Source organism: Sceloporus undulatus, chromosome 1, assembly GCF_019175285.1.
Source record: "Sceloporus undulatus isolate JIND9_A2432 ecotype Alabama chromosome 1, SceUnd_v1.1, whole genome shotgun sequence".
NCBI lineage: Eukaryota > Metazoa > Chordata > Lepidosauria > Squamata > Phrynosomatidae > Sceloporus > Sceloporus undulatus.
In genome coordinates this window covers 209,823,824-209,849,799 of record NC_056522.1, presented here as the reverse complement: position 1 = coordinate 209,849,799, position 25,976 = coordinate 209,823,824, and the positions used below count along the sequence as shown (strand labels likewise).

At 41.8% G+C, this 25,976-nt stretch overlaps 1 protein-coding gene across 2 annotated transcripts in view; it reads left to right on the top strand.

Moving 5' to 3' along the window:
* Positions 1–25,976, top strand: part of LOC121919913 (collagen alpha-1(XXVIII) chain-like) — a 109,813-nt gene that overhangs the window by 28,459 nt on the left and 55,378 nt on the right. The window contains exons 2-4 of one of the 2 annotated variants that reach the window (XM_042446918.1): positions 15,432–15,541; positions 18,341–18,505; positions 21,388–21,956. In XM_042446918.1, the coding sequence (XP_042302852.1) occupies positions 18,349–18,505; positions 21,388–21,956 (726 nt within the window). In that variant the 5' untranslated portion in view covers positions 15,432–15,541; positions 18,341–18,348. Of the gene's footprint in view, positions 1–15,429; positions 15,542–18,340; positions 18,506–21,387; positions 21,957–25,976 lie in introns of those variants that run through there. The other variant, XM_042446917.1, reaches the window with a different exon arrangement.

Here is a 25,976-nt window from a genome sequence, read left to right as displayed (position 1 = left end):
TAGATAGATAGATAGATAGATAGATAGATAGATAGATAGATAGATAGATAGATTCAAAGGTGAAAAGGTTCCATTCTTTCTTGTTTCTTGGCTTTGCATTGTTGCAGTTCTATTAATCTAAGTAAAACCTGAGTCTCAGTTATAATTATTTTTTTAAAAAACAAAACAACATTCCCCCTTCATCTTTTGATTCCAGACTAAGTACCTTTCAGAAAGCAATAACACAAAAATCCAAAATACTTTGGCTGATACACCAGCTATGGGTATTCATAAAAAAAGGATGATCTAGCCACTGTCATGAATGTTTTGGTCATATGTAGATTAAATTATTGTTATGATGTGTTCTGTGTGACACTATCTTTGAAGAGTGTTTGGAGACTGCATCTGGAGCAGAATATTACTGTGAGAGCATTGCTAAGGAATTACAAATCAGAGGACATCACTCTGGTATTATCCAGCTGGCACTGGCTCCCAGTTTCATTTGTGAGCTCAGTTAAAGATTTGATTATCACCTTTAAAGCCCCAAAAGGTTTTGGCCTATAGTCTCTGAATGACTGATTATGGATTCTGCTTATCTGTTGAACTTTTCACAGGTGGTTCTGCTCTATATCTCATTGCTACCTGAGGTTAGGTTAGCAAGCTTGTAAGATAGAGGAGTAGGACCTTCAGAAATTCTCTGAAACACCCTCCCCTGAAAGGCCAGTCTTCCCCCTTTCCTTTTAGCCTTCAAATATTTGGTAAAGTCTGTCTTGTTTTACTAGGGTTTTATGATTATTAATTTCCCCCTTTAAATAGGCCTCTTACACTATTATATCTTTATTGCTTTTTTGTCTCTATTATTTTTAAAACATGCTGTGTGCTCCACCTAAGACACAAGTGCATTAAAACTGGTCTGGGCAACCTGCCTCTCTCCAAATATTTTTAGAGTACAACTCATTTCACTCCTAGCCAATAGACATTGATGCCTGTGTGCTGTGCAGGTGACAAGTTTCAAACAAATAGAAAGACAGAGATGCCAACAATGAACACCACTGTCTTTCTTATATAGGGATGTGAAGTATTATAGCATCATCTTTAAGAGATACTGAACCTGACAAAAGCCTAGTTTAGACAAAGAGCTCAATATATTTATAAAGTGATCCTCAGTTTTACCCTTTGTACTCGAGAGGACTACATGTTTACTTTGAACATTCCTCCACTGAATAAAAACAGACAAGACTACCATGTCATGGGAAAATTAGGGTAGAACCTTCCCTTCTAACATCTATAAATGACCATGCCCTATGGCAATCTTATGCAAGGCATTACAGATGATAGTAAGGGAACTCTATAATACTCTAAATCAGGCGTTCCCAGCCTTTTTGACTCACGGAGCCCTAAGGGCTCCTCAGAGCACAGGTTGGGAACAGCTGCTTTAAATGAATAAAGTCATCTACAAACAGTTGAGCATTAGGATTCTCACCTTTATCATCACTAAGACTTGGTTTATTTCTTACTCTGCTGCTTTAGTATTATTTTGACCCTGCCACCCTCATCAGAGGTGAGAACTGAACACACAAAGGACATATATTTAAAAACATTTTGTAAGAGGGAAATTAGACTCCATCATCAATGAGGAGGACTTCAGATGGACTATGATGCTTCCACTCTCTGCTCCTTAAGAGACAGTCCCACTTTAATTCTCTGATTCAGATTAGTTTCCCCCAGGATTATCTGTATCTTGGAAGAGCTCCCCTCCATTAGGGATGTAGAGAACATTTGCAAATGTCTGCCTCATCAATGAGAGGATTGTAAAAAATAAAATAAAAGGAAACTACATTTGGGGTTGTTCTGTTTTATCTGGAGGAGGAGGTGACCCATGTGCATGAGTCAAAAGACCAGTGCCCTTTTTCCTTCTACACCTCAGTTCTTTTATTCTAAGCAGATTTTTCTTCAAGAAAAAGGAGCCTGGGACATACCTTTTTTAAAAACAAAAACAAAAAACCACCCCCCATAAACCCCTAGTTTGTTCCAGTCAGGGACTGTGACTGGAACTGAGGTTCCATGCCAGTAAACTGGTTTTGAATCCAGCCCCTCTGTGAACTATCCATGGTTCTGACAGACGTGAACGCTTGCCGTGTGTGTGTGTGTGTGTGTGTGTGTGTGTGTGTATATACATGCACGTGTCTTCAAGTTGCCTGTAGACCCCGTGAATATCGTGTTTTCTTAGGCAAGAGGTGGTTTGTCCAGTTCCTTCTTCTAAAATATAGCCTACAGCATGTGGTATAGATGGCTAGAAAGCCCCTGTAGAAAGAAGGGAGGGCACCACAGAAATACCGCTCTTTTCCCACTACCAGGATGCCATTAGAACAAGCCCCGAAGCAAAAGCCAGGAGGAGGCCAGGCTTCATATCCACACCAGTCCTGGGGAAAAGGTGGGATATAAATGAATTATTAACAACAGCAATGCCTCCTCCTCATTAACTAAGACTGACCATGCCACAAAGAGGACCTTAAAAAAGGCTTCTCCTCCATAGTGTTGGCTTTGTTATGTTCCCCTGGCAGTGCAGCAAGTAGTGGTGCACGTGCCTGCCACCCTGCCAGCATGGCATGAGCGTGAATCCCCAGTTGCAGGTGCATATTGGCCTATGCAGCTATTGCTTCATTCCCAAGAAGAATTCTTTGCTTCAGGCCATGCAGTGCAGCAACTGGGGCTTCATGCTGCTTCAGTCGTATATGTAAAGATGGATTTGGACTTGCAGACATTCATTTGTAATCCCACAAATGCTAAATCCACCCAAGCCAAGCACATACAGCAGTGAAATATTACAGACTGCGTACTAATGACTAGGGCCAAGCCCACAGACCTTAGTAGTATAGTTTTTAGTGTAAAAACTTTAAAGGACAACTCCTTTAAAGTTTAGAATGGTATAATTTTTAGTAACTTTTATAGAATATTAAACATTTTAGCATTGTACTTTAGATAGTTCTTGAAACAGCACAGATACACTAGGGTAACTAGGTGAAAGTTCTCAGACACCAACCATAGACCCTTTTTGAAAATCTGAGTCAAGACTGACATCCAGTGGGCACACTGGGTAGCAGATTCCTCAATCATAGGGCCAAATGAGAGGGAATGGGCAGTTGCATGTGTTAAAAAATGGAGGTGCCTTCACAACCTGACCTGCCAAAGGACAGCCCCATCCACCTTGATAGTCCACTCCATGGTGATTATTTTAAAGTGTGCTTTGACTGAATTTTAATGTGAATTTTTATTATTTAAAGGTGGGAGGGTTTGGGGGGTTGATGTAAATTTTTACTGTCTTATTGTAATTTTATTTTATTTTTTTGTTGTAATCATGTCTCAATCCCAGGGAGAGGTGGGAAATATAAATACTGTATATTATTATTGTTGTTGTTGTTGTGTAGCAAAAAAAGTGTGTAGGGCTGATTTAAAAGCTAGAAGCTAAAAGAAGTATGCAGAACTGTTTTTCACACAAACAGCTTACCTCTCTGCCATTTCTGTCTAAAAATACATACCTCTCCACTTTGAACATATAAAACATGGTTTGGAAGTTTTTGATGGCTGCCTGAGTGAACCTCCAAACTACCAGTGATAAAATACTGACCAAAATGGCTGAACATGAAATATATACATTGAAGTAATGTGAAGCAATGATCCAAATGTTGATCTCTTTTTCTGCTTGAACTTTATGACAATCAAGTATATTTTATACATTATTTCTCAAGATTACACATTTTACAGTGTGAAGGGGTAGCTATATTAGCCAGCCACAACAAAAACAACAAATGTTCTTGAGGCACTTTATAGACTAGCCAATGCATTGCAGCATAAACTTTTGGGGATTCAGTTTACCCCATCAGATGCAAGATTTATTATGAGGAGGTGGTACATGTTACTTGTAACTCACAAATTTCTAAAAATCACGTAATCCCATATAAACTATTCTGACTTGCTGCTGACAGAAGCTGTGGGCCAGAACATCTGTAGGATTAATATCACCATCTTTAAGATTTTATATGCACCTATGTTATAGTTTGTCATTTTATTTTTTTAAAAAGGAAGAAGGAGGAGAAGTGATAGTGAGGCAAGCCAAAAACAGCAGGGAAGAGCCTCTTACCTGAACTACACTTTTATACAAGGTGATAACTGTGTTGTTGTCCTGTTTTGTCTTGGGAAGCTAGCCAAAGTCCCAGTCTGAAGCCTCAGAATCTTAAGCAGGACCTGAAAGTTCACCAAGGCATCTATAGAAAAGGCAGTCAAACTTTGGCGGGTTACAGACGGGCAAAAAGGGGTGTATTCATGACGTCATGAAGGTAGAGCCTTCAGACGGGCCTTACCTGAATGCCGTCATGAACACGCCCCCCGCACGCCCCAAGCGGGAAGAAGCAGCATTAAAAAGGTGCTGCTTTTTTCCGCTTCTTTTTGATTTGCGGCGTACCTGCGCATCTCCGTCTGTAAGCTGCTGCACCGATACGTCAGAATTGCTACGCCGCAAATATAAGTTGCCGGTTTAAAAGCTCCGTGTCAGCTGCGTCGCATAATGGGTCGGGGTCCAGGACATGCGCGGTATGCAGTCAGGCTTTAATTGCAGCGTCCGCTGCCATGCAGCTGTGGAAGCTGCGGCACAGCTGCGGCGCATTTTAAGTCTCGTAACCCTAACCCTAGAGCCACTTGTGCGCATGCGTTGCTAGAATCGCGGGAAGTTGTAAGTTTTGCTGGCGGATGTTTTGGTTGTAGAAAGTGATAAGGGAAAGTTTGGAATTTAAAGTGACCCCCTACACACATTCCTGCGCCATTTTCACCTGGGAACGGGCACAGTTCGGCTGCTCCTGGCACAGCTGTGTGGTGGCTCCCCTTTGTCACCAGGCAGGATGGCTCAGCCATCCACCAGCACCCCAAAAAAAGGCAGGGGGACGTCTTGGTCTCATACTGAGACGGCTGACCTGATAGCTATATGGTCCCAGCCAAACATTCTGCAGAAACTGGAGCAGTCCTACCTGAATGCTGACACATATCGAGAAGTGGAAGAAGCCATGAGAGCCAAGGGCCACAACAGAACTTTGGAGGAGTGTTGCCGAAAATGCAAGTCGCTGAAATCTCAATACAAACAATACAGAGATGCCCAGGCCAGAGGTACTACGAAGGGCGCCCCCCCCCACCCTTTTACAAGGAGCTGCATGCTTTCATTAAAAGTGATGGAAGCATCAGACCCAACAGACTAGCCACCACAAGTCTTGAGATGCAGGGACCTTCCAGCATCGGCGGAGACGTGCCACTCTGGCCAGGGCCATAGCACCGCCAACAGTAGCCTGATCAAGCACTATGGCAGCCACTGCCGTTCGCTGTTCTGTGCCATCATCATCATCACTGCTGCTGTCATCCAAGTCTACAGCTGTCATGGTGGTGGATGATGGGACCTCCATTGCAGCGGCAATGGAGACGGAGGGGGCGGAGGGGGCAGAGGAGGCGGGGAAGACGGCGGTGGCAGCGGCGACAGCCATGGCTGTGGATTGCAGCTTCAGGAAAACCATAGGGAACAAAGGAGAGGAGGCATCCATGATGCTGGTGACATTGGCAACTGTGCAAGCGGACAAGGATGCCAACACCAGCTGATCACCAGCTGGCAGGAGACCACCTTTGTTCTTGGCCAGGGCGGGGGAAAAAGTTTAAAGGGGCTTGGGCGCTTAAATGTGCCCATAGGCTTTCTGCCGCCGCTGCTTAGCGCTGCAGCTGCGCAGCTGCGCATCCGCCAGCCGGCAAAAGAAAAAAAAGCCGCGGTTTGGGCCGCCCGTGCGGAAGCTGCTTCTTTTTTTGCGGCGTCCTCCGAGGCGGCGGTATGGAAGCTACGGGTCCGAAACGGACCCAGGTGAGGCGTCTTCATTGCCCCCCGTGTGGAAGCCCCAACACCTGAAGCACGCCCCCGGGGCGGGCCGTCTGGAGGCTCCGTATTCAGCTAAATACACCTCCAAGACGTCTTCTCCTGCCCGTCTGTAACCCGCCAAAGAATGGGGCATCTTGGATGGTTATCAGCCATACTGGACCAAGAGAGGTGCAGGGATATTTATAGCCCATCCAGGTCTCTCAGGTGCTCCCTATTAGCAGCATGCTTCTTACTTAAATGTTGAGCGTGTCGGTGTCTTTCTCTTTTGTGGCATCTCTGTGTGGCACTGGTAAGTTTGTCTCTTCATCTGAGGGTTGTGGCTCTCATGAACTTTGCTCTTGAGGCTGCTGGGAACTCAGCTCCCGTGCTGGCTACAGGCTTGCCTCCTGGGGCTACTGGAGTTGCTGCAGCCCTGGCATGTCCCCTGGGCTCTCAGCCTCTCCATCAGAGCCTTCAGATCAGAAATGCCGGGATCCTAGAGGCAAGGCATGACAGTTGTGCGCTTCAAAGCCATATCCTACTTATGGCAACTCCAAGACATCACCTGAAAGCAAGAACTGTTCAGAGCAGGTTTGCCTTTTCCTTCCTCTGAGGCTGAGAGAGTGTCACCCAGTGGGTTTCCATGGCTGAGCCATGATTCAAAGCCTTTCTCCAGGGTCGTAGTCCAGTGTTCAATCCACTACACCATGTTGGTTACCAGGTATCTGAATCAGTAGCTATGAGGGATGGAAAATGAAGGCACTGCTTAATAAGAATTCTGACACATTCACCCCATGAATGTTTTCTTCAGTCCCCAGATTTCAAGCACTGCAGAGAGTGAGACACTGAAAATGGTTCTCACCCCGAACTCTTATATTTGCTGTGTTTGCTTTCCCTTTGGATGCCTAAACTGTTTTTCTAAATGCTTGGCTAAATTTATTTTTCTTATTGCAATGCTAGGCATTTGGGTATTGAAGGAAAATTTCATGGAGGAAGGAAATTCTTATCAGGGGCCCAATGCTTTCATTCCCTCAATTCCACTTCTGCTTCTGCAGGTGAACTTTTCTACCCATTCCCTTCTTCATAGTTGAGTAAGGAAGTTAAACATACCAAACTGTCATGGTCAGCTGTACTTTGAGATCACTGCACAAAGTGATCAAGTCTACAGAAGCCAAGCTCTTTCAGTTCAATGGAACTTCCTCCTAGATAAATGCTTCAAGAGTGTAGCGTGAGGTTAGAATCCTATAGGACAGTGGACCTCAAGCTATCTGATGGGGGGCTGTCATTTTCCTCCCCTCACATGTGCCAAGATCTGGTACCATGTTTGTGTCCGTTGACTAAAATATCTTCTGTTTTTCCTTGAAAGGATAGCTAAAAAATACCAATAATAGTTCAGTGAGATTTTATACGTATAGTTTATTAGGAAAATTTGGGAAGTGAAGCTTTTTCTTTCTTCTTTTTTTCCTGTATTAATTTTATACTGACATGATGAATCATCAGAATTAAGCTTAATGAAAATGGATTAAATGGGTAGAAAGTCTGAATAGAGAAATGGGGTAAAGAAAGGAAGTAAAGCATGTATATTTGAACCAATCTTCTGGGGGGAGAGGAAGTCATAAATATGTTAGGACAAATATGTAACAAAATAAATGTGCAATTTATGTGATTTATTTTTAATTTTTTATTTGCGTAGTGTTGGATGCATTACTGTTTAAAATACTTTGTACCTTTAAAAAAAATAGAAAATTAATTAACCAAGCCACAATGGATGCGCTCGCTCCTCCACTGCAGTGGGAGGAGAACCCCACTGGGCGTCACTTCTCTTGTGAGGTGTCACCTGGTGAGGCCCACACTCCCCGCATTCACACAGTGACACCATTAATTGGGCACCCTGCACGACTGGTTGCTTGATCATATGATCAGTCGACTGCCAGTACAACACATTGGTGCTCCTAGTGACACATTGACACAGCTTGTTCTTTATGCCCTTCTGTACATGCTTGCTTTCTCCCTCTGTCCCCCCATGCCCCCCATTAGACTGACCAGTTTGTTAATGTTGTTAAAGCCATTGTATTGTTAGTAACCTGACATATTTGTTGTCATTTCACTCTATGGGGTGTGCAATGTGTCGATGGGACAGCTGTCCACTCATGTGCTTATGTGATAGATTCATAGGTGTGTGACCAAAATAAATTATGGCCAGCAACGGCACTGGCAACTCACCTGACCTTGAGGGCCTGTTCCTGACCACTTCCACCCTGGCAAGTAGTTCACATGCCAGTGCACACTTTCCAACTTGGAATGGAGCAAACTGGGATGTTTTTTGCTTCACTGTTAAGCCCCAGAACATGGATTGGGTTCATTTTCCTCCTGTTTTGGCATTGTGCATCCTCTGAACAGGATTGGGTTGAACTGATTCTTTTAGCCTGTGTGGACAACCCCAGTGTCAGAGACACTGAAACTGACAGGTTGTTCATCTAGACCTGGACTTTGAGCACCTAGCAATCAATACCTAAATTTGAAACCCTATGTATCTAATCATGTCAGAGCTGATATTAAGGTTGCTGCTTATTTTTGACATGATTTCTCTCTCCAAGGTATCTCCATGGCTGACCAGGAGTATATGTATAGATATAGGGATATCTATAGGGATAGGGAGAAGGGCCGCCCTGAATATATTATGGCCAGGGTGAAATGCTGCTCATTCCCACATCTTTGAGTCAGAATGGCCCCGGAGTTTTTCAGTTCGTCAGATTCCTTACATTTTTACTTGCATGCTGTTGCACCCCACCTGAACAACAAGCTACAACATGTTAGTCATTCTTGTGCATAGCCCCCTTACTTTTTACCAATTGTCAGACTAGTTTAGTTTAATTTTCTTTTCTCTGAATGCCATTGGGTCAAGTTAGTGCAGCTCCTATTTTGTTGATGTTTCTAATACCCTGTGGCTTTTGATATATTTTGCAGAAAAGCATTTATAAGTATTTAAAAAAAACCCAAATTCCATTCTTACATATACTATTTGAATCAGTTACTGTGGACCCTAATACTAAGATAACAGAGTGTAATTACTTCAGTGTAGAATAATTTAGCATGAAATTTTTGTCAAAGTTTATTCAGCGTATGAAATCTCCACCAACACCACCCCAACTCACTTTATTTTTTAAAAATCACAGATTAAGATTTCTTGAGAGAAGAACAGATCTTTTAATGCCATCTTCTAGACAGTGACCATAAGTACAAGCCAGAGTTAATTTGGCCATAAATGAAAAATCTCTTGTGAAGGCCATTTCCAAGTGGTACGTTGGTTCTGTTGTGTATACTTGCATGTCATGTTACCTTAGGATAAAAGGTCCCCTGGAGCAGCATTCTTAATTAGATGGATGTTTCTTTAAAACTGATAAAAGTCCATGTCTTTTAGGAATGAGGGGGAATAAAGTAACTGCAAAAACTATGTAATCTCAGCCTTGTATTATAATTAAGCAAGTAGAGGTGCTTAGAACGTCTGTAAATACAGCTACTCTTTAATGTCATTATGTCATCACAAGTGGGGAATTTGCAGGGGGGTATAACCTGTATAACCAACACAAATAAATTGTGTGTGTGTGTGTGTGTGTGACTAAAACCTACCACACAAAAACTACCCAAAAAGCCTACAATCATAATATAGCACAAACAAACTAACAAAAACTAACAAACATTCTGACATAGTTTCCTCCAAACTGATTGTTATATCACCCTGTTACTAAACTTTCTTTAATTCATAGTACACAAAGCTTCTACAACAATATATGCAAATTCAGTTCATTTTACAAAACTGAAAACCATTACCTTAACCCGGTTGTATTGCATGTAAGAAATAAACATTTCCCAGTCTTTTTTTAAAAATTGTCAAAGATTTATCCTGAATCAGAGTTGTCAATTTGTCCATTCCAGCAGTTCAACTATCTTCATCAGTCTTCTTGAGTTCGAGTAGCAGCTCCCTTCCACTTCTGAGCATAGATAATTCTCAGTCCTGTAATCATGTACTGCAAAGTCCTTCCATAATTCTCCTCCAGAACATCATCCAATAATCCCAAAAGAAAGTCTCTGGCTTCCACTGAATTTTTTTCTTAAAGATTTAGGGGGGAATTATTGTGGAGAAGGCTTAATTCTCTCATCCCCACATGCAGTAGTTCTAATACACATTATACCCCTGTGCACATACTTGATAATAAGAAAGAAAGTGAAGCTCAGTTGTATGCTACATATTTAATGTTTTCTATAGTTTAACCCACAAATCTATCTATTGCTGGTTTTCTCAAGGATGCCTTATCAGTCACAAGTGCCATAACACTCTATGCTCCTGAGTCCATCCTGAAATATCTCATGATCAAACCACTATGTGTATAAACTAAGCTGAGCATGAGCAAAGCACAAACTGAAAACTAGATATCTGTATGACTCCTTCAAGGGCCAGAGATACCTCTGAGCAGTGACACAGAGATAACCCGGTCACAGCTACTTGTGAGTCCTGGATTACCCTAAGGGTCTGTCCACACAGACTTGTACCGAGACCTTGCCGCAGTACAAAACCTACCCACTCAGGTGATACACTTGGCTGAAACGGGAGGAAAACAGAACCAAGCCATGCTCTGAGGCTAATCATCAGAGCAAAAAATCCCATTTTGCTCTGTTCCAAGATGGAAAGCACAAACTATAACACCAGTGTACAGACTACATGCTGGTGTCGAGACAGGAGAGGGGCCTGATGGCCACAGTAAACAGTCAAAACCAGGCACCCTGGGCCCAGCAATCCACCAATCCCTTGGCAGCTGGAAATTCACATGTGGGCTGCTGCCCTTTCACTTTCAAGCTCCCGCACCATTGTTGGTGGCACTATTGCTGGTCATAATTGTCACCCACCTGCAAATCAATTGCACAAGCATGTGAGTGGACAGCTGCTAAGTGTGTGTGTTGCAAACAGGGCTGCTTTGGGAGGCTGTTTGGAAAAGAGAGTTAAAGTCAGCCCTTTATATCCATGGGGTTTCATCCAGACCCCACCATGGATGGCAAATTCTGCAAGGCTTTAAAGTCCCATTCTCAGTGGCAGCATGATGATTGATGGTGCAACCATGAGCATGTGCCACCATTGAGGAGAACGGAGCAGTGCCATCCGCAAATGCTCCAATTTGCGGGTGGTAAGACCACAGATAGGAAGAGCCAACTGTACGTTTTTAAAAATTTAGCAAAATTCCTAAATAGGATCAAATGAACAGCTACGATGGTTTTAAAATATTTAAAATAAGCCAGTTTTGTTTTGTTAAAATATTCAAGCCAGTTCCTAATCCATTTCTGGTCAAAATTCAAACTGCATTGACCCATCAAGCTAAACATGTCTCATGGTTCAAGCAAGGGGGACCCCTCCTTACCCCTAAATGGAGCTTTCCCACTGCCACTACTTGGCCCACTAGCTATCACTACCTAATGACAAAAACGCCTCAGGCAATTGCTCTTCCCACATGGACCTGCCTGTACTTTAAGAGTTTGCCAAAAAGGCCCTTCTTTAGGTCCCATGGCCATCAGATGTGAAGAAAGTAGAAAGAATACAGGACTGTGTGGTCATCCTGGCTTTGTAACTTCTCTCCTCAGAGGTGTGAATCTCATTCAAACTCTGTTGTACTTCCGGTGCCAGGTGAAAACCTGTTTTTGATCTGTGATTTTAACATATACATTTTTAAAAATCTGATTGAGGCTGCTGCATTTTCTCAAAGTGTTAGATCCTAGTCATGTTTAATTTTGTTGTGTCAGACTGATACCACAATCTTCTCTGTGAATCTTGATATTGAACAATGGGGTGGTTGAATGAATGACACCATAAGGGTGTGAAATGGCAGCCCAGACACAGTTTGGTGCATGTTGGTATGCTTATAATCAGGCCATTCTTTGATAATACTAGAGCATTGGTTGAGCTTCTGTCTGCTTGCCTAGTGTTATGTAAGCAGCTATGCAACATGATACAACAAGTAAAACAAAACTTCAGTGTGCCTTATTACTTTAAATAAAGATCTCTACTTAATGTTCAGAGTAACTATTTTAAAATCCCCAGTTTTGCATGATCTCCACTTACTTTGACACTCAACTTGGATGTGTATTTCAAGTGTGCTGTATATTATAGTTTTAGACAGCTACAAGTCTAGAAGTGCCCAGCAGAGCATACAACATGTCACATACCAGGAATTCTAGTGAGAACGCTGTCACATGTCATATGCACTTGGCTATGAAGCTTCCAAGAAATCTGCTGAGTTGCCCAGGCAAGAAAACACCTGGGCAAAAAAGAAATTTTGTCCAGAAGGTAAACATTGTTAGTTAATGGTATGACCAGCCTGCAGCTATTAATTTGCTACTAAATAAATATATGAACTCAAATATCTGACAACTTTATTTGAAGGCATAGGTTAAACACAATAATGAAACAAAAGTTCAGTAGACGTCTTTCTGCCAAGTTCTTTTCAGGGTGGGACACTATTCAGTAAACTTCATGCTATATTCCACGTTATTTTGCTGATGTACTTCTGACTGTGTTTTAATCTGTTTGTAGGTTTTACGTGTATTTGTTTTTGTTTTAATTTTACTATTAGTTGTCACCTGACATTGTTTCAGCAGAAAATAGGGCAAAATAAATCAATTAAATTTGTTACACCTAGTGCATTCACAGCCAGAGGTATAAGTATTTTTAAATAAAACCTAGTTGGGTAGCTGTTCAACACAACTTCAGTACCCTTATCTTCCACAACAGGGCAAGCACATATAAACACAGAAAGGCCTAGTGATCTGAATACTGTTGCTGTGTGCATTTGAGGACTTTATCGCACCACCTCTGGTGCCTGACTTACCTTTTCCAAATGTGGCTCAAATTCGGAGGTTAAGCTGATTTTATTGCACAGACTTTTCTGTCTAAATGGCTTCCCTTTGCCTCCAGTGCTGAATTCAAGCCCCATAAATCAGTTTGGCGACCATTTTTTCCAATTTGGAAAACAATCACCACCGAAGCAACTTATGGCACCCGGATTCAGCACTAGAGACAATGAGAAGCCGTTTTGAGAGAAAAGTCCATTCAAGAAAATCAGCCTTCTGAATTTGAGCCAAAGTTCAAAGTTTTTCTTCTTTTTTTAACTTAGCTCAGTAAACATCCAACAAATAAGACTACTAAACAGAATTATTCTGTAATCATAATAGTAGTTCTGGACATAGCAGTTATTTTCACCAGCATAACTGCTCATCATAAGAGGACTATTTATGACTATTGCTCAAGAGTAGCATCTTACCATTTTTTTTCCATACTAGGATCCTAATCCAACCCAAGCTCTTGTGCCTCTTATGTTTTGCCTACATGGGAATAGTAGCTCCAAAAGTAAAGCTAAAGAATCAGAATAATGGAAATGAGATAAAACAATCCCCTTTTATGCTTTGGCTCTAATCCAAATTGGTCTCCCCACTTATAAGTGTATTTGGAGGAAGAGGTTCCTATCAAGTGATGATAAAATAATGTAATTTGGCCAGTAGGGCCAGAAGCAAAAAAAAGGGGGGAGGGGCAGGGCTATTGCTGGATCTTCAATAATCATGTGGAAGAAGTGGTTTAAGCAGATACAGCTTCTTTCTGTGTGTGTACACCCAACTTGGACTTTAGGGCATCTCCAAAACATAGAAACGGTTTTTAGCATTGGTTTAATGGCAATGGCATCTAATTTACCAGCTTCTCTTCCTTCCTTGGAAGCATCTGGTGGTGTTCCCCTTATTCAGACTGGCACTACAACAGATTCAAAGGGTTGAAGTGCCCCATATGCCATGGGTCTTAATTAAGTTCTCTTCCTTCCCCCATATCTTACTGTGCAGGCCTAAAGGCTTTAATGATGACTTACCATCTTTTCCTCTCATTCTGGTGATGTCAGGGAGATTTTAACATCTCTGCTCTACCTGGAATTAGCTGAAAAGTTTTTATATACAATTCCGGGCTTACTCTTCAGACCCCATGTAAATTTTCTAAAGAGAAATCTGATTTTATTCCCTCATCCCTTAAGGAAAATATTAATTGACAGCTTCCTTAAGATGCTGTGAATCAAGGGTGGGCAAACTGCAGTCCATGGGCACATGAGGCTCCTGAACTCCCTTCAGAGATCACCAAAAACCCTAGACACCCACCACCAACTTAAAAAAAAAAATTGGCCAAACACCCAACATGGCACAAAAATGGTGGTTTGCTCCAAACTAAGGAATGAAACAGATGGGGCAAAAGGAGCAGCCAGAAGCCGCTCCCACCCTGATCACTCTGGGACCATGGAGACCACATGTCGCAGTCCCAAGAGTGCCTGCTGCCACGGTCCCAAATGGACTATGGCAAGAAGTGGAAAAATCCATTTGTTTTTGGATCACCTTAGGTGGCCCCAGTGCAGCCTTGGTACAGCTTCTGCGCAGGTTGGGACCATGCGTCATGTAATCACCATGCCCCTAAGCTGCTCTGAAGACAGCTTTTTAAGCCTAAAAGCCGTACAGTATTGCATGACAAAAGAAAGCTGAGACATCAAGAGAGAAATGGCTTTCTCCTTGCCACTCTGCATGCCATTGAAGCACTTTTATGGTTGCAAAAGTGTGTCTTTTGTCATGCTGGAAAAATCCATTTGGCAAAAGGCATGCTTTTGTGACTGTTCTGGAAGGAGAACGGAAGTGCTTCAACATCATGCAGAGAGACAATTAGAAAGCTACTTCTCTCTCACTGCAGCTCAGCTTTCTTTAGTAATGCAATAAGGCTCTAATTTTTTCCAATTTCAAGAAAACTGGTAGCCATGTTTAAATATGTGAAGGGATGTCATATTGAGGATGGAGCAATCTTGTTTTTCACTGCTCCAGAGACTAAGAACCAAAGCAATGGATTCAAACTACAGGTAAAAAGATTCCATCAAAATATTACAAAGAACTTCCCGATACTAAAAACTGTTTGGCAGTGGAACACGCAGACTCAGAGCATGGTAGAATCTCCTTCGTTGGAGGCTGGATAGCCATCTGTCAGGAGTACTTTGAGTGAGTATTCCTCCATGGCAGGGGGTTGGCCCTTGTAGTCTCTTCCAACTCTGTGATTCTACAGTTCTATCATTCTATGATCTAGGAAACCCTTAAGAGTAACCTGAAGTATGGAACAAATCTTTTCCCCCAAATAATCACTCTCAAATATTGAATGGATTTAGATACTCCAGATTTCTGCTCCTCGTGGGACCACAGTGTTTTTCTCATGTGGGACTTACTTTCCTTTTATTATTTTCTTTATCTAAGGCCTCCACAACAAAATCTCCCTCATAGGTTACAAAACTTTTGATTGGCCTTAGCTACATTACCACAATGACATTTACTTATCCCCAACATGAATAGAACAAGTGAGATCTAAATGTGCCTTAAGAGGGAATCTGAGTATTCAGTGGTAGGGATCCAGATGAGTGAGGGGAGTGGTCTGTGGTCTTTGTCTAACTTTCTTCTTTCTCTTCTTCTTCTTCTTCTTCTTGTACTGTTCCTTTTCTGGGTCCCACCCTCTTCACAGCTAGAGTGAAGAACTATTAGCTGGTAATAATCATCAAGGCAGCCACATCAGGCAGAGATCTCTTCTCCCACTCACCCTTCATTGCATCCCCTGCATTTTCCAAGACAGAGGTAAGCTTCTTTCCCTCCCCCATCTCCCAATTTCTGTGTCAGCTGCACAAAAACTGAAACACCTTTTATCAGCATCAGTATTTAATAGAGTGTTAGATTTCTATTGGCTGTAATTCTTTTCCCCCTGAGATTAGGTGGTCTGGCTAAAACCCAGAGGCATAGCTATGGAGGAGGAAGACAAAATGAGGGCATTGCCACCCCCAAATAAGAATTCTACCCTCAATTCAAATTTTCTTTAGTCCCCAAATTTCCAGCACTGCAGAGAGTGAGCCCTTGAAAATGCTTCAGACCTAGAAACCTTATATTTCCTCTATTTGCATTCTCTTGTTTGCCCATTTTCTTTGGATGCCTAAACCATATTTCTAAATACTCAGCTGAAGTTTTAACTTACTACATTTCTAGAATTTGGGAACTGAAGGAGAATTTCATTGGGGGGGGCAGAATTCTTATTTGGGAAAGGCAGTGCTCTCCTTTTGCCCTCCCTTTTCTAGCTACAGCCCTGCTGAAACTGTGACACAAAAGGCGTGAAGTCAGCATAGGTGCTGGGTGATATTTATTGCTGCAAATGTTTCTCATGTGACTGGCACTTAATTGGTTGTTTTGCTCAGACTGTACATAAAGAATGTGGCATTGTGTACAAAAGTAGTACAGCTCCCAAGAAACTCTGATCAAAGTGGATTGCTGCCAGAAAACCACAACTAGCAAACAAGGGAAACTGTAAACATGATTTGAAGGATAGGAGGCAAAAAAGAAAGAAAGAAAGATTTCTCTGTTAATGTAATTCTTTTTAAAAACAGGATATATATTTATGTCCTGCTCTCTGGGATGAAATCTATCACTTTAAATGGTGCTTACTGTAGCTTTAGATATATGTAACTGATTCTGTCATAAAACACTGGCCCTTTTTTGGAACATAATGCATGCCTCTTAAAACAGACACATTGATACATGATCTGTTGTATCTCTGACTGTGGCTGTGCAAATTTCAAGCTGTGCTATTATCTCAACCCACTGGAGGCAAGATAAGGGTATCTGCACAGCTTTCCCCACCTCCTCCTAAGTTCAGTCCTAAACTTTCTTATCACACTGTTTCACCACTTGTTCAGAAATTTGTGTGAGATGTAAAATATGGACACAGCCCAGTATGTTATGGTAGTTAGAATGCAAAGATGGGAGTTTAAATGCTTGGTAAGCCACAAAATCTTTGGAATGCTCAATGGCAAGTGTCTGTCTTTCAGCCTACCTTGCAGGGCCGTTATAAATACTGTATTTTCTGGCGTATAAGACTACTTTTTAACCCAGGAAAATCTTTTCAAAAGTTGGGGGTCGTCTTATACGCCGGGTGTCATATTATAGGGCAGGTGCTGAAACTTCCAAGCTGGACTGGAGAATCTGCGGTCGCCACATATGGTGGGGGGAGCAAAAAAATGGCAGCGGCCGCATCCCCACCGTATGCGGTCATCGTATGAAAGCAGCTACTGCTCTGATAGTCTTGGAGACAGGGAGCACTAGGCAGCAGGTAGAGATGACCAATCCAAGCGGGCTTTGTATACAACAAGGTTTCCTGCTAAGTACCTGCATGTCAGAAGCATTTGAATTAAAATTACCATATTGAAATCAAATCTGATGTTTTTTTAATTTTTATTTGGTGTTCGTTGGAAGAGGGGTAGTCTTATACAGTGAGTACATCCCAAACTCTATATTTTAACTGGAAAAGTTGGGGGTCGTCTTATATGCCCAGTCGTCTTATATGCCGGAAAATACAGTACCTTTGCCTTAAACTTTATTGTATTCTGTCCAATAGTGGTGTTTTATTGATAGAACAGACACTGCAGAAAGGTCCAGTTTCCCCTCCCTCTGCAGTTGCCATGCACCCTTTCCTAAATCTGTTGCAGAAGATTGCAAGGGTCTGCAAAGTAGAGGAGAGGTAAGGAAACATGAGACATGAGCAGATTTGAACTCATGTAATATTGGACGCGGTGGCTTAGTGGTAAAGATGCCAATTCTGATGACTGTAAAGTCAGAAGGTTGGCAGTTTGAGGCCCAAGTGCCACATGACAGAGGTGGGCTATCACTAGTCCCAGCTTCTGCCAACCTAGCAGTTTGAAAGCATGCAAATGCAAGTAGATAAATGGGTACCACTTCAGTGGGAAGGTAACAGCATTCCATGAAGTCAAGGTGGCTACGTGATCACTGGAGTCATCTTCAGACAACACTGGTTCTTCAGCTTAGTAACAGAGATGAACACCATCCCCCACAGTTGGACACAACTAGACATTCATGTCAAGGGGAAACATTCACCTTTACCTAATACTGGATTCAGACCATTTTTATTTACTGTTTGTGATTATGATGTATAAAGTGTCTCCAAACTAAATGTTATACTGTTATTGGGCTAAAATTAAAAAAAAACTGCTAAGGTTTAAACCCTGTGGGGATGAGGAGGGGAACTTACTTATAAACCCACACATTGCTTTAGCTCTGTGCAGGAAGGAAAGATATAAATTTGCCACATCTCCCGAGGCTCTCTCTTCCTCTCCTCAGTAAATGCTGCAAAAATGTAACTACACACTGTATCTACACGCTGGCATCAATGCAAGTGGCAACAGCCAAGCCTATTTTCCTATAAAAGTCCTACAAAATATTGTACCACATATTAAGAATGCTGTAAGAATGTTGAATGCCTACTTTACAGAATATGCACGTGTTGGTCTGCTAAGTTTCTGTGTTTCCTTCTCTTTGACATGCAAAAAAACAGCTTTATGAAATTGTTTTTTCTTATGTCTTTTGGGAAAGCAAAGCAAATCATGTTCTCCAGATTATGGTGGCTTTTATTTCTGCTGGACCACCATCCATCTGTGGCACAAAACACCAATGAAGAAAAGAGAAATGGAGTAAGAAAACAGAAGCCAAAAGCTTTCCTGTCAAATGCAGTGGAAAAATATCCCAGTTCAAGTGATCAAGGTGACTATTTGTATGTTAACAGATTTCTTTAAATTTATTATTCCTGGTTCTGAAATTTATTTGTATTTACAGGAATTCAGTGACTTTGAAATCTGCATACTATTTTAGAATCTGAATATGTTTATAGAAAGGGGCCATAGCTCAGTGGTAGAGCACCTGCTTTGCACACAAAGGAGCAACGTCATCTTCATTAGCATCTTCAAGAGACACTAAAGCTTAACAGAAAATCCCAAGCCTGAAATATTATTTTTAAAAAGTAATTCATTATATATCTTTACAACCCTTCCCCTAATGTAATTATTCAACATTTTTGTTGCCAAAAAGAAAAAGAAAAAAAGTTCCTTATCATGCTATTTGCTGTTTTATACTTTTCTCATATTTTTCTGTTACCTTTTTAATCCTTACAATGCCCTTTTAAATTAACTAGAAAACATTACTCATTAAACTGTTGTGTGTGTGTAGGTTGTTAGTCCCATTTGAAACCTTTGAAATGTAACAATATTGTGGCCCTGTTCCCACCTCCCAAGTAATGAGTTGCAGGTAACCATACCATTTACATTTAGTTCCTTTCAAGTTCAGTAGAACTTCTGTTGGATCAGGGATGCAATTCATCCGGCCCGCCAGATGTTACTAGACTTCATATCCCATCTTTCCCTTCCATTGCTTATACTGGCTAGGGTTGGTGGGAGTTGAAGTCCAACAACATCTGGAGGCCCATATGACCTCCTCTAGACAGACCAATGGTTTGACTGTATTCACTTTAAGACAGCTTCCTATGTCTATCAGAAGAACAGGAAAGATAATTTCTGGGCCCATACAAATAGGCCAAAATAAAGCTGCTTCAGGTCACTTTGGAGGTATGCTGTTTAAATGATGCATGCGTCCTAAGAGTCCAGAAGCCAGGCCAAAGCCACGCTCCAGTTCTAAGGACTGGACCACAGCTTTGGCACGGCTTCTGGCCTCTTAGGACACATGCATCATTTAAACAGCATACCTCCAAAGTGACCTGAAGCAACTTTATTTTGGCCTGTCTGTATGGGGCCTCTGTTACTATATTCCTTCATTACTGTGCCACTTTCTTCATGACTACCTGCACTCAGCTTGCTGAAACTGATATGGTGCTGTTGTGGAACCCACAAACTGCACACACACACAGCCCTTTGACATCATGCGCTTCTTAATCTTAGTACAGATCCAAAGAACTATTTATAGGCAAGCCAATGGGCTAGCTAGGACATGCCCAGGGGAATATTTGAGTCCTATCTCTCAAGCATTAGAACCCCCAACCAGTGGCGCCACTAGGTTGACGTCAGCCAGTGCAGTAACTCATGTTGTCACCCCCCACATTGACCTCATCCCATACCACACCATATAGAATCCTTAGTAATGCTTTTTGTACTAATGTGACTCATAAATCATAATTACTGTATATTGCTGAATGTAATGGCAATAATTATGACATAAACAACTAGCAAAATTAAAATACTTTTAAATGACAATGCCATATGCACAGCTTAAATATATTTACATGTACATTGTTTCATGTGGTTAAAGTGAAAATTTGGTAAGATGTGATATTTTTTTAAACAATTTTAAAAGAATATTTTTATTTAATTTTTTTTTAAATTAACAAGTCCTTGGGCCTCTTTCTCTTCCCACTGAACCTCACCCCACTCAACCATCTCTTCAATGTTTTAAAGGGATGCAGGCAAACAGCACAGCCCATTTCTGCCAAAAGGCAGATGTTTGGGGACCAGGGGTATTACTCTCATGGTGCCAACTGATGTAGTCCACACTCCTCACACCCCTAGGTAATGCCTCTGGTACCTCTTGCTCACTTTCAGATTAAAAATGGCTTACTGTATGACATATGGGGACTACAATTTGAGAAATACAGGGTACTCTTGGTTCCACAGAATGTAGACATTTGCTTATGCAAGTTTCAGCGTGCGCACGCACGCAACACACACACACACACATACAGCGTGTGCTTTTCTTACATTCTTCTGTTCACCTCCCACCAGCAGGCACCTGTCAATACAATGTAGAACTCCTTGATGTGAATAAGCATTTATGATTCTATAGTGCTTTCACTGAAATACACATGGAAGTCCCACAAGCTTAAGTTCTATAACAGACCAAACTACAAAACTTAGGATTCCTAAGGCTGGTGCCATGACTGTTTAGTGGGATCAGACCTTTTTGTACCATTTTGTTGGGGTACTCATTTTAGCAACCTCGGAAGGATGGAAGCCTGAGTTGAGCTTGAGCCCCTAGGCTAGTATTGAACTCTCAACCTTATGTTTGAGTGAGTGGCTGCAGTACAGGCATTTAACCACTGTGCTCCCAGGGCTCTAACCAGGGGAACAACCTATGTGGCCCTCCATATATTCATGAGCTGCAACTCCCAGAAGCCCTAACTGAATAGTAAGGAACACTGGGAGTTGCACTCCAACAATGTGTGGGTGCTTTCACCAATTCCTATCCTGCTATATATACTTAGATGGATGGAAACAAGTTCCATTGCTCTCAGTGAGGCTTTGAGTAGACATGCATAGGATTGAATGTGGAAATCACCCATTGATAATCAAATATGTTGTAATATAACTTCAACCAAAAAGTTTGACTTTTAAATCAGAGGACAGTTTAGTATAGAATAAATGAGTACAAAATACAACTGGGCAGCAAAGAGCCTTTTGTGTGTGACAACCAGAGGAGGGACAGTTGGCAAGAAGAAGTGAATTTCCAAATGTTTGTTAGTATGTGGACAGGAGTGTTCCAAGCATCCCTGAAAGACTGGAGATTATAGGATGGAATGAGTCATTTCCCCAGTGTTTATCTTGATATATTTTTTCTATCTGACTTGCTGTTATTACTTCTAGATGAAGACTGCATTCTGGAAATGGCTTTCCTCTTGGACAGCTCAGAGAGTGCCAAGAACTTCAACCATGAACAGCAGAAAAAGTTTGTTTTGGAAACAGTGGACAGAATGAATGGACTGCAACTCACCTCTGGCCGCCACCTGAGCTGGAGGATAGCTTTGCTTCAGTACAGCAGCACTGTCCTCATAGAGCAAACATTCAAAGATTGGAAGGGCCCAGATTCTTTTAAGTCCCGTATTGCTCCCATAACATACATCGGCCATGGTACTTATACCACCTATGCCATCACCAACCTCACACAGCTCTACATGACTGAAGGAACTCATGGTAGCGTAAAAGTAGCTATCCTGTTGACTGACGGAGTGGATCATCCAAGAAACCCTGATATTTTTTCAGCTACGGCTGATGCTAAGCATCAAGGTATCGTGTTCTTCACAGTGGGAATGACCAGAGTAGCTGAGGAGGTGGCCAATGCTGCCAAGCTCCGGCTCCTGGCCAGTGTTCCAGCATCCAGGTTTGTCTTCAATCTGCAGGAGAAAGGAGTTGTGGAGAAAATTCTCAAAGAAATGGTAGGAACAACTATTTTAGACAGGCCTATATATAAATTCTCAGCATATATATTATACTTGTAGTATGAATATAGTATATAATAATAAAGTGTTGTGTCCAAAAGGCATATGAATGGAAGGCAATTTGCACTAGTTTTCCTTCTGAGAGCTGCCTTGGATCCCACTTTGAGAGAAAGGCAGCATATAAAATAAAAAAAGAACAAACCAATAAATTCCTTTCCAATCCTTTGTGAGCAAAAAATGACTGAAGAGGCTATAATTTCAAGTTATCTATGTTTTGGCATACCCTCAACTGCCCCAATTTGACAGGAACAGTCCCAGTTAATCCTCTGCCATCCCATTTTTCAGCTGCTTTTAAAATGTCACACTTTCTCTCTTCTTCCACTTTCCTCATTCATCCTCAGCTTTCTTTAATTGCTTCAGAGTCCAAAAGTGCAAAAGTGGTTCATATTCAATTAACTCAGCAGGGAAGAGAGAAAGGAGAGGACTTAGGCCCCATTCTCACTGGCGGTTTTGCGCTGGAAGGAACTGGAGAGCTTCCCCCTCCCCGAATCCCTCTGGAAGCAAGTGCTCACTACCTAATCAGGGGTATTTTGCCCCAAATGCCTTCTTGAGAAATTGGGTTTAAAATGAAGGTGCCTGCTGTCAGTTAACTTTCAGTTCTGTGATCGTCATAGGTGATGTTTCTAGCACTCATTGGGGGCATCAGCAGTGTGCTTCCCCCCCTCCTTTTTTTTAAAGACAAGGAACCCAAACACGCACATTTTGTGAAATTTAAAAAACCTCTCGTGTGGTGTGTGTGTGGTGTGTGTGTGTGTGTTGTGGGCATTTGGGTCAGTGCAGGTATGATCTGCCCTTGGCCCCATTTCAACCCCAAAATGACACAGCTAATGCCATCTCTGCATCCTGTATCCCCCTCTTGCCACCCCAGAATGCCGCATACATATGTAATAATAATACTAATATTAAAATAATAATAATACGAATAAGTTCCCACCTCGGAATGCCAGAAAAAGGAAAGCAATTGCCATGCATGCTTTTCCTAGGCTACCCCTTTGAGACAGTAGCTAAAGCATTCTGTGTATCAATTTGCCAGTTTGCCAAATTGGAAAGAGAAACATATTGTAACATTTGCATTATAGCATTCATTCGCATGCTTCAAAGCCTCTTGCAAAGGGCTCCTTTCAGCGAGGAAGCCAGGAAATGAAAGGGAAAGTGAACAAGCAGCTAGCCACATTCTATCTAAATATAGATCTACCTATTGCAAAAAACATGCGCATAGACGGAGAAAAATAATTTAAAAAATGAAAATCAAAGGGAAAAGTTCCCTGCTGGAGACCAGAGCCTTGGCTTGCTGTGGCCCTCTGACCTGACCTGAATTGACCCTTCCTCCTGCTCATGTTCTATCTATATACCTATTGCAAAAAACATGCGCATCGACAGAGAAAAATAATGTAAAAAAAAATTAAAATCAAAGGGAAAAGGTCCCTGCTGGAGAGCAGAGCCTTGGCTTGCTGTGGGCCTCTGACCTGCCCTGAATTGACCCCATCAGTCACCCCCTTTTTGCCTCCTGTCATCCTTTTGCCTCCTGTCAGATTCCCCTTTTTTGCATCCTTCCTCTGGCTCCTTCCTCCTCCTCCTTCTCCGATGAGGGGAGGGAATGCTCGCCCTCTGCCCTTAATCCCTCCCCTGAACTTGACCCAAACATGATCAGGGGCAAGTTCATATTTCAGGGAACCCGGTTTTTTTCAAAAAAGACGGATTTTGCCTCTAATCTGGATGGCTCACGCTAAAGTGCATTTGCTTGTGCATGCCTCGAAATGGATTGTGACAGAATCAGGACCAATATGAACTTCACATGTTAGAATCGATTCCTAATCCAGGGTAAAGTGTAGTCTGAATGGGCCCTTAGTATTGCTCTTCCCAGTAGGCTCAGGCAAAGCAAACTGCTGCAACCTCTCCTAGATTGTCTGTTCTTCCTCATTAATAATTCTTGCCATCTTGACTATCTTCTAATGTTGTTTGGCCACAGCTATTCTTGTTTTCATCTGTGAAATGTTGGAGAGTATGCTTTGGTAGATTTAAAAACAAACTATCAGAGCAGAATGGGGGAACCTGCAACCCTCTAGATCAGTGGTACTCAACCTTTAAACCTTAGGACCCCTCTTTACATCTACATACAGATGCTGCAAGCCCCTCAATACAGTATATGAATCAAATCTTTTGTTTATTTAGTGTGCTTATTTTCATTCACAAAATAATATATATTCATATTTTAATATTCTATAAAGAAATACGGTAACATCTTTCAAAGTAGAATAGATTTATTTAAGTGAACTGAATATGTAACTCAATGCATGTGTAAATTTTTACACATAAAATAGTTTGAGAGGAGGAGGAATCAGGGCCTCCAAGTCTTGCGCCTCCTCTTGAGTAACTCTCATGCTCTCCCGGGAGTCCCACCCCCACCATTATTTTTTTTTACTCTAATCTCAGGCCAATGGTGAAGCATAATCAGTTTTGTAGTTCAGTAAAACTTTGACAGCTACAGTTTCCCCTGTGCCTGTGTAATTTATCACATACACCTTGTGTTTTCTGTTCTGCCAGAAGGCCAGCCCATCAACACTGAACACTGACAATTTGATAATACAATGAAGCCAGCCCTGACAAATAAATTAAAAGCAATTGAATATATCCTTTTTTAAAGTTCTGCTGAAGTTCATATGCACAATCACAGAGCAAGGCTCATTTTGCTGCACCTAGTACAAACTTGTAGGGATGTTTGTCTTTTCTCCCTCCCACCCACAAAAGGCCATGTCTGTTTTGATTTGTGTCCTATAGTCCTTTAGGTCTCTTTGTCTATGGTTTTTACAGTTCTCACTGCCTGATTTGTTTTAGTGAGACATGCCAGTATGGCATGTACATCTATTAATTATACATGAGTAAGTGACAAAAACCCTTTAGTCTCTGTCCCTTGTTCCTGGGATCTATTTTCAATTCTTCTGGGCGCTATGGAGGTCAGAGGCCTAACTCATCTACTCACATATCATCTGGGGTCTGTAAATCCTGTTAGCAGGAGAACTGGCTCCTACTGTCCTTGGGTTCTTAGTCTCTCTGATTATTTTAATGCCTGTCCCTCTTTCTTCCTGCTTGTGGTCTGTTGTGGGCACAGAAAATGCCAGCAGGAACTAAAAAATCTCCGGGACTTTTAATTCATGAGAGAGTGTATCCTCTTCTTACCCAGCTAAGTGCTCTCCAGATGTGCTGGATGACAGGTCCCATCAAATTTTGGTTGTAGATTATGGGAGCTGTAATCAATACATCTAGTAGGCACCAGGTCAAGAAAGTAGGAGGCTAGAACTGCCTATTCAGAATTCTCCATGTCCTGCTCTAATTCTGCTTCTTTTTTCTTTTCTTTTTTTTAAAAAAATGTGTTAACTATCACAAAGAGGTAAAATATTGACAGAAATTTTTTTACAAAGAAGATGGTGGACAAAAAAAACCCCCAAAACTCAATGAGTGATGGCTGGCATCCTTAATTGGATCTAGAATTATGGACCTTTAAGTGCTCCAAATTCAGTTATACTACTTATTCCCAATCATGAATGTACCCTCCTTGAATCCCACCTTAAACTCAAGAGAGCTGCTCCAAGGTCTGATTTGATGGCAACTGGGGTGAAGCAGGATGACATTTCCAGCCACCTCCCTCAGCAAGCCTAGTTGTGACGAACAGAACCAGGACTCCGGTTGCAATTCTTCATTGCAATTCCCCACCATACCACAGATTGCTGGTATGAGTGGTCTGGAAGCATCATCCTACAGCATCCCAATTACCAGCAGAACAGACCACCATCACTGAGAGTGTCTGCTGGCTGTTAAGGTAGGTTTGCATAATCAGGCTAGGAGACATTTACTTGTGCATTTGTAATTGTTAGCAATGTAGGATCTCAGCCAACAACATAACAAGAACAAAAGTTATTGTTAAGCTTAGCATGTGGTTTTGGAGACTGGCTATTACTA